The sequence below is a fragment of the Arvicola amphibius genome, chromosome 2 (genome assembly GCF_903992535.2).
Source record: "Arvicola amphibius chromosome 2, mArvAmp1.2, whole genome shotgun sequence".
NCBI classification, from domain to species: domain Eukaryota; kingdom Metazoa; phylum Chordata; class Mammalia; order Rodentia; family Cricetidae; genus Arvicola; species Arvicola amphibius.
In genome coordinates, this window is record NC_052048.2 from 75,132,972 (window position 1) to 75,149,953 (window position 16,982).

General features: G+C 47.0%; 1 protein-coding gene across 5 annotated transcripts in view; it reads left to right on the forward strand.

The window, feature by feature from the left end:
* Elmod3 (ELMO domain containing 3) overlaps positions 1-16,982 on the forward strand; it is a 34,930-nt gene that overhangs the window by 9,934 nt on the left and 8,014 nt on the right. For all 5 annotated transcript variants that reach the window (XM_038320240.1, XM_038320242.1, XM_038320243.1 and 2 more), the window contains 5 exons: positions 2,196-2,264; positions 2,814-2,905; positions 7,272-7,395; positions 7,572-7,694; positions 10,347-10,477. In XM_038320240.1, the coding sequence (XP_038176168.1) occupies positions 2,196-2,264; positions 2,814-2,905; positions 7,272-7,395; positions 7,572-7,694; positions 10,347-10,477 (539 nt within the window). The remainder of the gene's footprint in view (positions 1-2,195; positions 2,265-2,813; positions 2,906-7,271; positions 7,396-7,571; positions 7,695-10,346; positions 10,478-16,982) is intronic.

Below are 16,982 nucleotides of genomic sequence, written 5' to 3' on the forward strand. Positions count from 1 at the left end.
GACTCAGAGTCTTCCTGAGAGCTGGGTTTATAGACATGAACCACCATGCCTGGCTTCAGGTTGGTATTCTATAAGTCTAGCATTTTGTATTTTGTGATTCTGGTTGGCACAGTGTCTGCTTTCTAATATGTGAGCTTAGTCAGTCATTTGCTATTTGTAAAATCCAAATAGCAGAGGAAATCAGCATAACAGAGATCATAAATGGAAGTAGCATGCCTGGCGAGGTGGGACACACTTGTACACCCAGCACTCAGGAGGCGAGGTTGGAGGATTGCTGAAGGTTTGAAGATAGCCTGTTCTACATAGAATGTTCCAGACTAGCTAGGGCTACATAGGGGAGACCATATCGGTGAATAAATAAATGCATGTAGCAGACATAGTTACAGTTAAGATGAAATAGGCTAGAGATGTCGCGCAGTTGGTAGCTCTCTGTAGGCCAGGGTGGGTTTGAACTCGTAGATCCCCCTGCCTCTGCCTCCAGAGTGCTGGGACTAAAGGCCAGCATGGTTCTTCCATGCACTCTTTAATCAGATCTCTAGTCCAGTGTTTTCTCTTATGACAGCAGCACTGAGGCTTCGCAGGAAGCTGTTTCCAACTGTTTAGTGAGGAAAAGGAGAGAAAGGATAGTTAGTCCTGCAGGAGGGAAATAATAGGGACTCCTGTAGCTTTGGGGCATAGGGCATGTCTCCTGGCACTGAGCTTGATCTGGACTGCAGAGGGATATTCTGTCTCAACAACAACTATAACCACATCTAAACAAAACCTCACACCATCTTGTGAATGGCCAAGTTGGTGACTACAGGGGTGGTTTCTGTTGGGAAGAATCCTGTGCAGTGGCAATGGCACTGCAGTGCCTGTATGCTTTACAGGGTCACGGTGGGAAGTTGCTCGCTCATTTTCCCTTCATATTTTTTGTGCAATCCTTTCTTTCTTCTTTCATTCCTTTCTTTCTATCTTTTTTCCTTTCCTTTCCTTTTTCTTTTTCTTTCTTTATTTCTTACTTCTTGAAGCAAGGTGAATCCCAGGTTGGCCATGCATAAACTCACAGATATCTGCCTGCCTCTGCCTCCCAAGTTCTGGGATTAAAGGCTTGTACCACCATGCCTGGCTCACCTTTCCATTAGCCAGAATCTAATCCCCAGAATTAAAATATTTTTGCCTTTTCTTCCAATCTGACACACTAGACTTTTGATGAAGATATGTTACTTTTTTCTTTTCTTGTTTTTTGTTTTTGTTTTTCAAGACAGGGTTTCTCTGTGTAGCTTTGGTGCCTGTCCTGTAAATAGCTCTTGTAGACTAGGCTGACCTCAAACTCACAGGGATCTGCCTGCCTCTGCCTCCCGAGTGCTGGGATTAAAGACATGCACCACCACTGCCTGGCATTTTTTTTTTTTAATGTTAGACTGAAGAGATAGCTCAGTGGTTAATAGTGCTTGCTGTTATTTCAGAGGATTAGAGTTCATTTCTAACTACCCTGGTCAGGTGGCTCAGAACTATTCATGATGGCAGCTCCAAGGAATCCAACGACCTCTTTTGGCCATTACTGCCACCTGCAGGCAATGTACATGCACACACATAGATATACACATAAATAAATAATAAACAAATAGCATTTTTTTTTATTAGATAGGGTCTCCTGTATCTCCAACTGCCTTCTGATTCTCCACCTCTCACGTGCTAGGATTCCAGGCACACCCCCATACCTGGTGTGTGCAATGTTAGGGGCTGAACCAAGGGCTTTATGCGTGTTAGGCAAGCACTCTAGTACATGAGCCACATCCCAAGCCCCAAATGACTTTAAAGACTGTTCCTTCAGCTTTTTCTGGATAACTCTGTTTTCCTTTGCCCTCTGCTCCTGTGCTGAGGCCTCCCTGGGGATCCCTGTGGATGTGGTATTCCCTGTATCCTTTGGGTGCCCTGAGGATCCCTGTGGACCCTTTGGCCTCCCCGGGATCCCTGTGGGCATGGTGCTCACCACGCCCCTTTTCTCTGGTTCTGCAATGTCTACGCACTTCTTTTTCTCTTCCTGGTATCTCTAACAAAGCCACCAGGATTCGGACATGACAGCCTGATCTAACGCTTACTTCTCCTGAAGGCCATTTGAAGAAGGACAGCTGTGGTCTGGAGGCAAAGCCCCTGGGAGAGCAGCCTCCCAGACCCAGATCTCACAGACACTCCTTTTCTCGCTATTGCAGTTGTAAACCTGGAGGTGCTCAGAGCCCAGGAAGAATGGGAAGTTGTGGACACCATCCATCCAGACACAGGTAAGTCCAGCACAGCTACCATCAGGATCCGCATGCAGTCAGCAGTGACTGGGCATTTTAGCTATGTGACACAGAATAAAGTCCCTTCCACAGATCCTGAGATGATAGCCTACGACAGGAAGAAGGGAACGAACGCCACAGCGTAAGGCTGCCATTGCTACTCACCCTCCATCCAGTGCTAAGGGAAGATGAGAGAGTCTTGGTCAGGGTTAGCCCCTGAAGGGGAGCAGGGATGGGGGTAGAGAATGAGGGACCCTGTGGCAGCCATCTGCTGGCAGTCTCTGAAGGCTGGGAAGAATTACCTCAAGTCGTATACTGACAGGTTTAGATGGAGCTGTAGAAGGGTAGAGACCATCTGGGTCTCACCCGAGCTTCACCAAGCCCAGGAGAGATATCACAGTATGTGGCTCCAGCCACCACCTGTGTCGCTGGTGACAAGTTGGTAGCCAGTGCTTGGTTTAAAGGTGACAACCAGTTGGCCATAAGTGGGTATTTGCTGTCAGGACAACTACTATCCCAAATCTTCAGGTGTCTTCTCTTTTTACCTAGAGAGTGGGGTCAGCTCCCAGCAGCCTGGACAGCTCATCTCGTTCAGTGAGGCTCTGCAGCACTTCCAGACCCTGGACCTCTCCTCCTTCAAGGTGGCTGTAGGGAAGTACCGGTGTCCAGCATGCACCTGTTTTCTAAACTTTCTGAACACTGATCTTTCTCACCTAAGAAAACTTGGGGTACAGAATCTCAAGTAGCCAAAGGATCAGATTTAGTGGCTTCCATCTATAGTCCCAGCATTAGAGGAACTCAGGCAAGAGGGTTGTCTCATACTTAAGGCCAGCTACAGCATGTGCTCCAAGCTAAGCACCCATGGCTGACTGATAGGTTATGTGTGCAGATTCCTTGTGGTGACCAGAAGCTGTGAGGTCCTCTGGAACAGGTGGTTGTGAGCCACCTTGTAAGAGGAGACTGTTCATTTGTTCCCGGCTTCCCAGACCTGAAGTAATCACACAGAAACTGTATTACTTAAATCACTGCTTGGCCTATTAGCTCTAGCTTTTTATTGGCAAACTCTTATATCTTAAATTAACCCATTTCTATTAATCTGTGTATTGCCACATGGCTGTGGCTTACTGGCAAGGTTCCAGTATGTCTGTCTCCAGTGGGCAGCTACATGGCTTCTCACTGATTCCACCTACTCTCTCTCTCTCTCTCTCTCTCTCTCTCTCTCTCTCTCTATATATATATATATATATATCTTCCAGGATGGCTATATTCTGTTAAACCATTGGCCAAAAGCAGCTTCTTTATTAATCAATAAAAGCAACACATATACAGAAGGACTTCCCACACCATTTCCCCTTTTCTGTTTAAATAAAAAGGAAGGTTTTAATTTTAACATAGTAAAATTACATATAACAAAACAGGTATTAAGCAAGAATTACAGTTACAATATTTATATCTTTTTTATCTTTTATCATAACGAAGGAAAGCTATAATTATAACTTCTATTCTTCAACTCCATCAAAGACTCCAGAAGGATAAAATATTACCTAAGTCAACAGGAAATGCATTGTAAGCAACTTCCAGAACTAGAATTGACAGAGACATCTTGCTGCCTGGACAGTCATCCAAAATTCTTCTGTAATGTTGGGACACCCATCTTCAGCCTACAGGCCCATAGTATCTGGCAGACTTTTCCATGAAGCAGGAGATTTCAAAAACAGTTCCACCTATATTAGCACTTTGTCAGTCACTTTCTTCTGTGTCCTGCAGAATGTCTGGCAGTTCTTTAATGAAGCAGAAACCCTGAAGGATGGTCTCATCTTAGGCAACTTCAGCAGTCATATTTCTGTGGGACCTTCATGTCCAGTTTATACAGCAAACCATCAAGCAGTCCAGGCAAGAGCTGTTTCTTGCCCAAATGGCTAACAAACTCCATGAGGAGCCTCTTCAATGTCTATCATCCTCTTGAAGTAGATTGGTGCTGTCAGGAGCAGATGAATCTCATGTTATGAAAAGTCCCAAGTTCTTAAAACATCTTAAATGCCATATTCTGTAGTCTTTTAAAGATCTCAAGAATACCTATCCATCTGACATATAACTCTGTACATCTAGAAAACCTAACTAACATAACTACAAGCTTGACTATTATAGATGACTCTCTATTAGCCTATATTTCTTAATTATACATTACATTTTTAAATGAGCTGTACAAACACAATACCTTAATCAAGAGCAGAAATATATATATAAAACAAAATTAATCTTAAATTTATATCAATAAACCAACTTCCATACCATTGCAAATCTCTATATCATATCCCCCTTTAAATGTAAACAAACATTTATAAATAATATTTGGGAATTTAGGTGTAGTTCTCTCCAAACTGCTTCCTGCTTTTTGTTTGGCAAAGTAATTTTGGGGGGTGTTCACTGCAATCTTTTTGGGGGGTCTTAGTCCATAAAACCACATAGTCTGGAAGGAATCTACAGGTTCTCATCCTCTGTGGAAATCAAAGAAGAACCTCTTTTCCAAAGCAACAAATCCTTAGACCCAAATTTTGAAGTCAAGATACCTTTTAGATACGTGTGTGTGTGTGTGTGTGTGTGTGTGTGTTGGTTTAGCTTAGCAGCCCATACAATGAAATGTCTCTCTGTATTTAGCTCCTTCACAGTCAAAAATTCAATGAAAACACAACAATATATATACTCTAGACTCTCTGTGTCTATTTCATCTTTACATGGCTTCTTTTTTTTTTACTCCTTTCAACCTATGACTGTCTTTACTGTGTCTCTTTAAAAATTTTATTTTGTTTTGTTTTTTATTTAGACAAAAAAGAAGAGGTGATGTGGGAGGTGATGTATGCTGTGAATATGTTTTATTGCCATTGGTTAACAAATAAGCTGCTTTTGGCCAATGACTTAACAGAGTAAAGCCAGGCTGAAAGAGATATATAGAGAGAAAGTAGGCAGAGTCAGAGAGAAGCCATGTAGCCATCCACAGGAGACAGACACACCAGAACCTTGCCAGTAAGCCATAGCCATGTGGCAATACACAGATTAATAGAAATTGGTTAATCTAAAATACAAGAGTAAGCCAGAAATATGCTTAAGGTATTGGCCAAACAGTATTGCAATTAATGCATATTCTTTGTGATTATTTTGGGAATCTGGGCAGCCAGGAAACGAGTGTGTAGCCTCCCCCAACACTACCTGATGTGATGTTGGTGCTGGGAACCAAACCCAGGTCTTTCGGGAGAACAAGTGCTCTCATTAACCCATGAGCCATCTCTGAAAACCATGTAGGGCCCTGCTAGCCTTTGTGGAACTGAACCTGAGGAGCTCTTGCAACCCTGTGATTCAGGACATGTGCAGATGCCTCCATGAGATGGGAAGCATTGGAATCAAAGACCAGGTAGCTCCTTAGGGAGGGAAGACAGACTGTCTAAGGACCAGGGTGCTAATGATTTATGGCAAATGAAGGACTAGTCCCTGTAGAAGCCAGGAGCTGTTTGGGAATTTCATTAATTTTTTTTAATTTTTGGAACAGTCTTGTTATATAGCCCTGGCCAAATTGGTACTCACTATGTTGCCAGGGATGGTAATAAACTCAAGGCAATCCTCTTTCCTTGCCTCTCAAGTATTGGCGTTAGAAGCATTTACCACCACACCCAATATGACCTAGAAATTTAGGAAAGATGCTGGGAGCTAGAGAGATAGATGGCTTAACGGTTAAGAGCACTTGTTTAGGCAGAGGTCTCGGGTTTGATTCCCAAACCCTACATGTCAGCTCACAACCACCCATTACTTCAGACCAGGGGATTTGACACCCTCTTCTGACCAACCCAGGCACCAGGCACACACACGGTGCACAGACATTCATTTGAGCAAAGCACTAATACACATAAAATAAATTTTTAAAAAAGATGTCAGTACTAAGTATGGTGGCATACATTTGTAATTCTAGCACTTAGGAGGCTGAGGCAGGAAGATATCATAAGTTCAAGGCCAACCTGAGCTACATAGAGAGAAACTTTGTCTTACAAAAGTTGTGTAGCAGGTGGGCAGTGGTACCCAGCACTCAGGAGGCAGAGGCAGGCAGATCACTGAGTTTGAGGTCTGCCTGGTCTACAGAGTGAGTTCCAAGACAGCCAGGGCTGTTACACAGAGAAACCCTGTCTTGGAAAAAGAAAGAAAGGAAAGGAGGGAGGGAGGGAGGGAGGGAAGGAGGGAGGGAGGGAGGGAGGAAGGGAGGGAGAGAGAGAGAGAGAGAGAGAGAGAGAGAGAGAGAGAAGTTGTGTGGGGTTGTGTGGGGCAATAAGAAGACTTCCTGGGTAAAGGCTCTTGCCTTACAAGCTGCATGGCCTGAGATTGATCTCCAGAACCCACTGAAAGGTAGGAAGAAAGACCTGACCTCCACACACGAGTCATGACATGTATGTCTCACACACATCATGAATACATACACCAGTAATAAAGTGGGACTGGGAAAAGGAGTATTAGGGGAATAAGCACACTGAGGGAGTTTGGGCTCGAATATTCAGTCTAAACCCTGGATCATGAGAGAGGCAAGAGTCGGACACTGATACAGAAGGCCAGAAGATGCCAAAACCCAGCACCTGGTAAGGCAGGCAGTGGTGCCCTGACTTTAGGGAGCCAGCATGATGTAGTTTAGAAGGAACATCTAACTCATATAGCCATATGAAGGGTAGACAGCCTTGCTGAGACTACTATCCTGACTTTTATCTGGACATATTTGAGATTCCTTGTGGCCACAACTGAGATTCCCTGGTCGTCAATAGCTGGTTCTGAAAAAGTCCAGAAGACCAAATGGAGAGAATTGGCTGGGAATGTCTATATCTAAGGATACCTTGTGAAGGATCTGGGAGCTAAAAGTGCCTGTCTTTGCAGTCTTAGTGACTTCTGACTCCTTTTCCTAGCCCAGACACTAGTTGAGGGGACAGTCTCTGCTTTATAGAAGTTTTAATAGATTGCCTGTGCTTTTCTTCCCAGAAAAGAATCCAGCCAACTATTCGAAGGACCGGGCTTGCCGCCCTCCGGCATTGCCTCTTTGGGCCACCAAAGCTGCACCAGGACCTTCGGGAAGAAAGAGACTTGGTCCTCACCATTGCTCAATGTGAGTGCTAGGGGCAGCTCCAGGGCACACGGTGAGGCTCTTGCCTATTCGGATTGCCGTGAGCACAGGAATGTTGGTAGCTTGTCTTAAACATAGTCCAATTCCCCATTCTCCAGGGAGCACTGGTTTCTCCCTGGGGACAGCCTAGCAGAAAGGGTGTGTGTGTTTTGGGGCAGGTGGCCTGGACAGCCAAGACCCAATGCATGGCCGAGTGCTGCGGACCATCTACAAGAAGCTGACTGGCTCCAAGTTCGACTGTGCCCTTCATGGAGACCACTGGGAAGACCTGGGCTTTCAGGGTGAGAGAAAAGCGCCTGTCTTGCTTTCCTTGTCCAATTGATTCCGGATTCCAGAGGAGAGGCCATCTTGAGTGAGGAGAAACATCTAGGAGGGTCCAGAAGAGGCAAGGGCCCTAGGGGCAGCACATAAGAGTGTCCCTTGGAGCTCTACCATCTGTTAGGAAGTACCTTTGTGGTGTGAGGTGGGGTATACAGAGTGATATTATTTGAATCTGGTTTGTTCTTTCCTCTTTTTAAATGAAAATGTATTCTAGTTATTTTAAATTGAAACAATTATTTCCCTTGCCTTTGGATTATACTTTTTTTTTTTTTGAGACAAGGCATAGCCTAGCCTGACCTCAGAACTCTCGTGCTCAGACTATAGCTGAGCATGACCTTGGATTTTGATCCTTCTACTTCCCCCTCCCTGGTTGGTAGTCCCACCAAACCCAGTTTATATAGAACTGAACATTTGGCCCAGGGCTTTTTTACAGGTCAGATAAGCGGTCTGTTCACTGAGCTGCATCCACGGCCCTATACTGTTTTTTTTTTCCCAAATCTTATCATTACATTTGTAAAAAATAAGAAACTATATTGTGCTGGGCAGTGGTGGCACACGCCTTTAATCCCAGCACTAGGGAGGCAGGGACAGATGGATCTCTGTGAGTTTAAGACCAGTCTGGTCTACAGAGTGAGTTCCAGGACAGGCTCCAAAGCTACAGAAAAACACTGTCTTGAAAAAAACCAAAAGAAAAGAAAAGAAAAAAGAAATTATATTTCAGGGCACAGTGGTACATACCTTTAATCCCAGCACTGTAAGCAGCCCGAGCTCTGTGAGTTTGAAGTCAGCCTCTTCTACATAGAGTTCCAGGCCAAGCAGGGCTGCCTTAGTTTTCTATAGTAGCAGTAACAGATTTCCACAAATTTGGCCAAGAGATGTGTAGTTCAATTGTTAGCATGTTCAATGCCCAGCACCCCACCACAGGGCAGTGGTGGCACACACCTTTAATCCCAGCACTCAGGAGGCAGAGGCAGGCGGATCTCTGTGAGTTTGGGGCCAGCCTGGAGTCCACGTGACCCTGTCTCGGCCATAATACAGTGACTCAGAACAAGCATGGCTCTGTTACCTTCTAGTTCTATGGCCCAGTCTGATAGGACTCAGTGAGAGGACCAGGAGGTCAGCAGTGCTGACTTCACTGTGGGGAACCTAGGAGAAAATCTCATGGACCCCTCTCATGTGCACCAAGTCCACCCAGGTACCCCAAGACACTCCCCGCTCTGCTGATAGCAGCCTTGATTTTGCAGCATCTTCGTCTCCTTTACCGTGTAGTGTGTTCCTACATTCGGAGGTTTAGAGTGTGGGCATCTTTGGAAGCGGGGATTATTCTAATCCCTCAGTTACTTGGAGCATCTGCCTTACCTCAAATGTTGTTCAGGGTGAGATTATCTTTGTTCTTGGTACAGTGCAGTTCAGTTGTCCCCAGACACTCTGGGCATTGCCTTGTAAGTGTCTGGGCCTCGTCTATCCCTTCTCTTCCCGCAGGCCTCCTCCACTGCTGGGCCAGGGAGTAAGGTCCGACATCACTCACTGGGTGAAAGCCCAAATATTGAGTTCAGCTTCCACAAACACCACTAGCTGGGAGGACTTTGTTACTATGCTCCTGTGTCCCCTCCACTGAAGGGGCGCGCTGGGGGGCTCTTACAGGGTAAAGGCTGAGCTCCTCACCTGGCCTTGAATGCAGCTAAAGGTTCCTGGGTTCAGTCGGACGAGGGAAGAAACGTGGGCCCTCACTGGGGCTGCATGTATCTCCATAGTGTTTGGTTAGAGCAGGTTAGATGTTATCTAAATTAGATCTGTCTTGCTAGCCGCCCTTCTCCTATCCCTTTGGCTAGAGAGAGCCAGCTTTTCTGGGGCCTTTCTGTTCTGCTCTTAGTCTATTGTCTGTTGCTATCACCAAATACTCAAGACTGGGTAATGTGTAGAAATTAGAAGCTGGTTTGGCTCATGGTTCTGATGACTGAAGTCTGGCGAGCATGGCTTCTGAATCTCCTCGATGTCTGGTGAGGGCCTTCTCACTGTGTCCTAACATGGTAGAGATACAGGAGAAGGGACAGGCCTGTGTCAGCTTTAGTCTTTCTTCCTCTTTTTCCCTTTCTCTGCCGGCTTTGAACTTGCTCTGCAGACAAGGATGACCTTGAAGGTCTCATCTTCCTGCCTCTACCTCTCAGGTGCTGGGATAGCAGGCAGGTTAAAAACATGTCCAGTCTATACCCTGCTGGAGATGGCACCCAGGGCCTCGTGCATGGCAGGCAATCACTCTGCCTGCTAAGCTACACCCCAGCCCCTGTCTTGGTGAAAATCTTGCTGGTAGTTGTGTGGAGAAATGACTACAGAAGGCTGTGGGAACAGAAGACCGCTGCCAGAGAACAGAGAGCCCAGGGCAGTCCCGAGTGTCGAGGACGGGCTCGTTTGGTCCCATAGAGCCCAGGGCAGTCCCGAGTGCCGAGGACGGGCTCGTTTGGTCCCAGAGAGTCGAGTGCCGAGGACAGGTGTGTCTGGAAGGGGCTGTGCAGGGCCAGTGCCAGGGCAGTTTCCCAGCTGTGTCCTGGGAGCTCACGGGATCCAGGCAGCCTCCACCCTTGCTCACTGTCACACTCTGGTTTCTGCCACAGGAGCAAATCCAGCTACAGACCTGAGAGGGGCAGGCTTCCTTGCCCTCCTGCATTTGCTGTATCTGGTAATGGACTCAAAGACATTGCTGATGGCCCAGGAGATCTTCCGCCTGTCTCATCACCACGTCCAGGTAGGATTCAGGGGGGAAGACAGAAGAGAATGCTGGGGAATGAGGACCCGAGCAGCAGGATGGTGGAGACGAGTCAGGAGTGGCTTCTCTGTCAGATGCTTTAGAATCTGAGCTCCACCATTCATTAGCTGGGAGTCTTTAGCAAATCGCTCAGCCTCTCGGAGGAGCGTTGGTTTCCTCATCTGCTGTTGGAGGAGGGGACAGGAGGCCGCTTGTTGGTTTCTGGCCACCCAACTAGCTTAGACCCAAAATAATCACACAGAAACTGTATTAATTAAATCACTGCTTGGCCCATTAGCTCTAGCTTCTTATTGGCAAACTCTCATATTAATTTAACCCATTCCTAGTAATCTGTATATCGCCACATAGCTGTAGCTTACCAGGTAAAGTTTCCAGCGTCTGTCTCTGGCAGTGGCTACATGGCTTCTTTCTGACTCTGCCCTCTTTCTCCCAGCATACAGCCTAGCTTTTCCCACCTAGTTCTGTTCTGCCCTGCCATAGGCTCAAAGCAGTTCTTTACTCATTAACTAATAAAAGCAACACATAGACAGAAGGACCTCCCACACCAATCTGCTGCAGAGAAATCATGAAGATTTGTGCTCATTTCTTTCTGTTGCTGTGGAAGAGTACTCTGACAAGAACTGAGGAAGGAAGGAAGGAAGGAAGGAAGGAAGGAAGGAAGGAAGGAAGGAAGGAAGGAAGGAAGGAGTTGGTTGGTTGGTTGGTTGGTTGGTTCTTCAAGACAGGGTTCCTCTATGTAGCCCTAGATGTCCTGGAACTCACTTTGCAGACCAGGCTGGCTGCAAACTCAAAGATCTGCCTGCTCCTAGTTTGATGTTCTAGTGCATCAATGCCAGGGAGTCACAGTCGCAGAAGCTTCGGGAGGCAGCTGGTCACATTGCACCACAGTCAAGAAACCAGACAATAACTGCAGGAATGCTAAGTGGGCGGCTCACTCTGTCCATTTCATATGGTTCCAGATCCCCTGCCCAGGGAATGGGCCTGCCAACAGTTAAGATGCATGTCTCCATGTCAACAGCATGATGAAGGTCATCTTTTATTAGCATGCCCAAAGGCCCATATCCCAGGTGACTCCAGACACTGGAATTTGTCAGCACTAACCATCATGACAGTTAGCTGGCCTGCTGGGAATATCCAGTTGTCTATGATCCTATGCACTGGGCACACAAAGGGATTGCTGCTTCCGGTGCTGGTAGCTTCTTTCAACTCTGAAAGGACAGGGTTAGTTTTGGGGTGACCCATGATCTTAACCATCAACCCAGTGATGGCTTTGGTAGCCCCTTATTCTCTCCTGCCCTTTGGGGATAGGTCTGATAGTTTTCCCATGTAGTGAAAGATAGTATTGACTCCAAGGAAACAGATGTGGCCTGCTTCCTTCCGTTTGTCTACCCAAACTCCTGGGGCTAGAAATTCATTCATTCAATGAACAAAGATCTCTTCCGCCCCCCCCCCCCCCCCGACTACTTATTTTTCATGGTGCTTGGGATGTGTCAGAGAACAAAACAGACTAGGATCCTTCCAGCAGAGATGACAATATGATATTCTAAATGAATCCCAGAATTCATTAGAAGTGGTAAGCATAGAAGAAAGGGGGTGGGTAAAGTAGGGATGGTTTAATGGAGGAGTCAGGAGATGAACTGAGTCTGGAAGGGTGTGTCATGTTAGCCAAGCCTATGCCTAGGGTGCCTGGCGTTCCAGGCAGAGAGCCCAGCAAAAGTGAAGGTCACAAGAAAGGGAGCATGCCAGGGGTGAGCAGAAGGAACACTGTAGATGGAGTGGTGGGGCTGCGTCCCACCACCTGGCTAGCTTTACTCAAAATAATTACATGGAAACTGTATTCTTTTAAACACTGCCTGGCCCATTAGTTTCAGCCTCTTATTGGCTAACTCTCACATTTTGACTAACCCATATTTAATAATCTGTATAGCACCACGAGGGGTGGCTTACCAGGAAAGATCTTAACCTGCTTCTGTCTTGGAGAGGAGAGGCATGGCGACTGCTTATGGCGACTGCCTGAAGTGTCTCCTCAACTCTGCTTCCTTTTTCCCACAATTCTGTTCTGTCTACTCTGCCTACCTAATTTTCTGTTCTCTTAAAGGGCCAAGGCAGTTTTTTTTATTAACCAATAAAATTAACACATAGACACTCCTCCATCAGAACACAGTTCACAGTGGAGAAGAAGCCACCGAGGAAGCCGACTAGATGGTAGGTCCGTCAGGCACGTTGTGGACTCCAGGTTTGTCCCTGTGTCACAAAGCTCGAGCAGCACAATGACAGGGGATCTTACCAGCCATGCGTGAGGGACAGTTCCCAGGGAGGTCCCTTAGGACCAGCCTAGTTGGGGTAGGCAGTGGGTGGGAACAGGGGAATTCCAGAAGAGCTGAAATAAAATAAGGAGAGTAGAAGCAGTGTGGTTTTTGATGAAATGGACACAAGGTTAGGCTTTGGACAAGGAAGACGTTAGTGACTTAAAAAAAAAACAAAAACAAAGAATAATTAGAAAAAAAAGGTATGATGGAGAATGCTTTAATCCCAGCACTCGGGAGGCAGAGGCAGGAGGATCTCTGTGAGTTTGAGCCAGCCTGGTCTACAGAGTGAGTTCCAGGTCATCTGACTACACAGTTAAACCCTGTCTCAAAAAAAAAAAAAGTACCATAAAGAAAAAGTAGGAGTAGGGACTGGAGAGGCGGCTCAGTAGTTAAGAACACTGACTGCACTGGGCGGTGGTGGCACACGCCTTAAACCCAACACATGGGAGGAGAGGCAGGAGAATGTCTGAGTCTGAGGCCAGCCTGGTCTACAGAGGTGTTCCAGGACAGCCAGGGCTACACAGAGGAACCCTGCTCTTCTGGAGAGCCCAAGTTTGGTTCCCAGCACCCACATGGTGGTTCACAATGGTCTGTAACTCCAGTATAGACTGGGCATCTCACACTTTTCTTCTGCCCTCCTCAAGACCAGGAGTGCATTCGGTACATAGACATACATGCAAGCAAAACACAATACACATAAAAATTAAATAAGTGCACATTCTGAGCTTCATGACAGTAATCCCAGCACTCGAGGCTGAGGCAAGAGTTCAAGGCCTCACACTGAAACTTCCCGGAGTTGGAAATGTTGCTAGGAGAGAACACTTACCTAACAGGCTCCCTCCCCAGCACTACCATAAACTAAATACCTGTAGTGAGTTGCACACTAGCCTGGGCTACATAGCAAGTTCAAGGCAAGCCTGCACTATATAGCTAGAAAGAGAGAGGAAGGAAAAGAGAAGAGGGGAGGAAATAAAAGAGAGGGAGGGAGGAGAAGGATGATGATGGGGGGAGGAGAACCATTCCAGTGCCCCTCCCAGGCCATCTGTGGGTCCCAGAAGCCGATGTCGGTGTCCTGCGAAGCCCTGCAAGCAATTCTGAGAGTTTGGCGCTGGCAGAGCTCCTGCTGTCAGTCACGAAGGTGACGTGAGATACTTGGGAACACCAGTGACAGCGCTTCCAACGTCACATGAGCAGGAGATGAGGGCTTGGAAGAAGGCAGGAGCCTCCAAAGTCACAGGAAGGAGGATGTAGTGTCGGCCTTGGCCTGCGGTCAGATGGTGCTGGCCTGTGAGACCTAAGGTCTCGGGGTTGTCACTGGGAACCACAGCTACGACGTTTCCAGCAATGTTAGAGGCAGAGTCTTGACTTGGATTAAGTTTAAAAGGGAAGAACAAATCTGAGACAGTAAATATAGACTCAGTTTTCAGAGGATTTTGTGGCAAAGGGAAGCCAAGAAGGGTGATTGTGAGCTGATATTTTAGTCATTTGGAGCCGTGTGTTTGTGTGTGTGTCCGTGCACATGCATGTGCACATGTGTGTGTGTGTTTGTGTGTGTGTGTGTGTGTGTATTTTCCTGTTTTTTATTTTACTTTTTTATTTGTAAGATTTTATTTTATTTTATGTGTATTTGTGCATTGTGCACATGTGGGCAGGTGCCCATGGGGGTCAGAAGAGGACATGGGCTCCCCTGGAGCTGGAGTTTACAGGTGGTTGTGAGCTGCCTGACAGGCGTGCTGGGAACCGGACTCCAGTCCTTTTCAAGAGCAACCGTACTCTTCACCACTCAGCCCCTTGTTCTGTGTGGTTTCGTGCTCAGTTTTTGAGTCAGCGTTTCACTGTGTTGTCCAGACTGTCTCGGAACTTACGGGTTCGCCCGATTGCCCTTAAATACATAGCAATCCTCCTGCTTCAGCATTCCAAGTGCTAAGATCACAGCTGCGAGCCACCATGCACGACAAGTAGTTATTCTCATGAAATTTCAAACGTACAGAAAAGTTGCAAGTGTTGTTATTATCTAATAACATAGGAATCAAAGTTAGAGATTTGGGGATGCGGCTCAGTTGGTAGGGTGCTTGCCTAGTGTACAAAGCCCTGGGTTCAGCTCTTTTCTACCAAGATTATATGGTGCCCATAGTTTCAGTTTTGAATGAGTGAGTTTATTAAGCATATAGTAAGCAAAAATAAGAGAATAAATATTGGGCTGGAGATATGACTCAGCAGCTAAGAGCATGGCTGTTCTTCCAGAGGTGGTCCTGAGTTCAGTTCCCAGCAACCACATGGTCAGGCTCACAGCTGTAATGAGACCTAGCACCCTCTTCTGGCATAAAGGCGTACATGCAGACAGAGCACTCATCCATAAAATAAATAAACATTTTTTAAAAAGATAAGCTGGGCATGATGGTGCACGCCTTTAATTCCAGCACTCAAGAGGCAGAGGCGGATGGATCTCCGTGAGTCTGAGGCTAACCTGGTCTACAAAGCGAGTTCCAGGACAGCCAGGACCACACAGAGAAACCCTGTCTTGGAAAACCAAAATAATAATAATAAATAATAATAATAATATCAGGTAACAAATAAGAATGCTCATCAAATCAGGCAGTTCCCACATCCAGAAGAAACTCTGCTCCAATACCCATGCTGAAGTGATCGTCCTGGGCAAATCAGGGTCTCCCCGTGGGGAGCTTCCAGCTTCTGGTTCCCACCGCAGGCAGTTGTATGTCGTGGGCTAAACAACGGTAACACCTGTTGGAAATGGTTTCCCTTCTTGCTGGTCCCAAAGGTGCAGTGTCTTTAATACCCTTGGCTATTTGCTGCTCTCCTCCCCCACCCCCCAGACCTGGGGTGCCAGCCTGCTCCAGGACACGGAGTCTCAGAGGGCACTGGAGATTAACAGGCTTGACTGTGAGACAGGAGACTTGTTCTCAAGAGTCTGCTCTCAACATGCACAAGCTACACGTGACAATTTACCGGTGTAATGTATATCACAGGTCCCCAGGACCTGGCATGTTAGGGCATACCTGTAAAGATTCATAGCAAGTTCAAGACCAACCTGGGTTACAAGACCCTGTTTAAGAAGAAAAGAGGAAAAAAATTAACTGGAGTGTGGTAGCCCACAGCTTTTATCCCAGTACTCTGGGACTCAGAGGCAGATGGGTCTGTTGTGAGTTCAAGACCAGTGTAGTCTACATAGAGACCCAGGTCAGCCAGGGTAACATAGTAGAACTGTGTCACTAAAGAGAGGGCAGGGGCTGGGAATTGGCTCAGGTGGCAGAGTGCCTGTTTCGCATCCACAGGCCTGGCGTTCAGCCCTCGGCACAAACCAGGCATTGTGGCGCACACCTGTAATGCCAGCACTCTAGAGGGAGAGGCTGGACAGTCACAAGTCACGGTCATCCTCAGCCGCGCCATGACTCAGCCAGCAGGGGGAAATGGGAGGATGATTAAAAGCAGGCCACACCACCCTTCCACACACACACACATACTCCAGCCCCAGGGGTTGGAAATGGCCATCCGTGTGTCTCAGCACTGCCTGGAAACTACGTTCCCAGCAGAGTGCCAGGACAAATAGAGTGAGTATTTATTCACAGGAACATTTGCTGGTAATCGGAAGCTTTGTCACGCCGTGAGCATCACACATTGAGTCCATCAGCTGTGCCAGGAGCAGCACAGTGGCACGTTTTGGAAGTAGGGAAAGGTGAAAGCTAGGGACAGACCAAGGTTCCACAGAGCTTTATTGGGCTCGGCAGCCAGTCATGACCCGGGCGGGAGTCTGGGAAAGGCGGGTAGAGCAACCACATGGAAAGGGGCAAAGAACAAAATGAAGCTGGGTGAGATCAGGCATTGATCAGGTGTTGGAGGCGGGAAAATCGGTAGTTCAAGGTCATCCTCAATTACATAGCACATTCCAGGCCAGCTGGGCTACAGGAGACCCTGTTTCAAAAAGGCAAAACACAAACAGAACAAAACAAGATTAGCCCTGGTGTTTTCAAGATAAATGTGGAAGTGTGTTAGTTTCCGTTCTATGGCCATGGCAGATTACCTGATAGGGCAGTTTAGGAAGGACTCAGATGGCAGGCCACATGGTGTCCACAGTCAGGGAGCAGAGACCAGGGGTGCTACTGCGAGGCTGGCCAGCTTTGCCTTTCTTACTCAGTCCAGGACACCAGCCCAAGGGA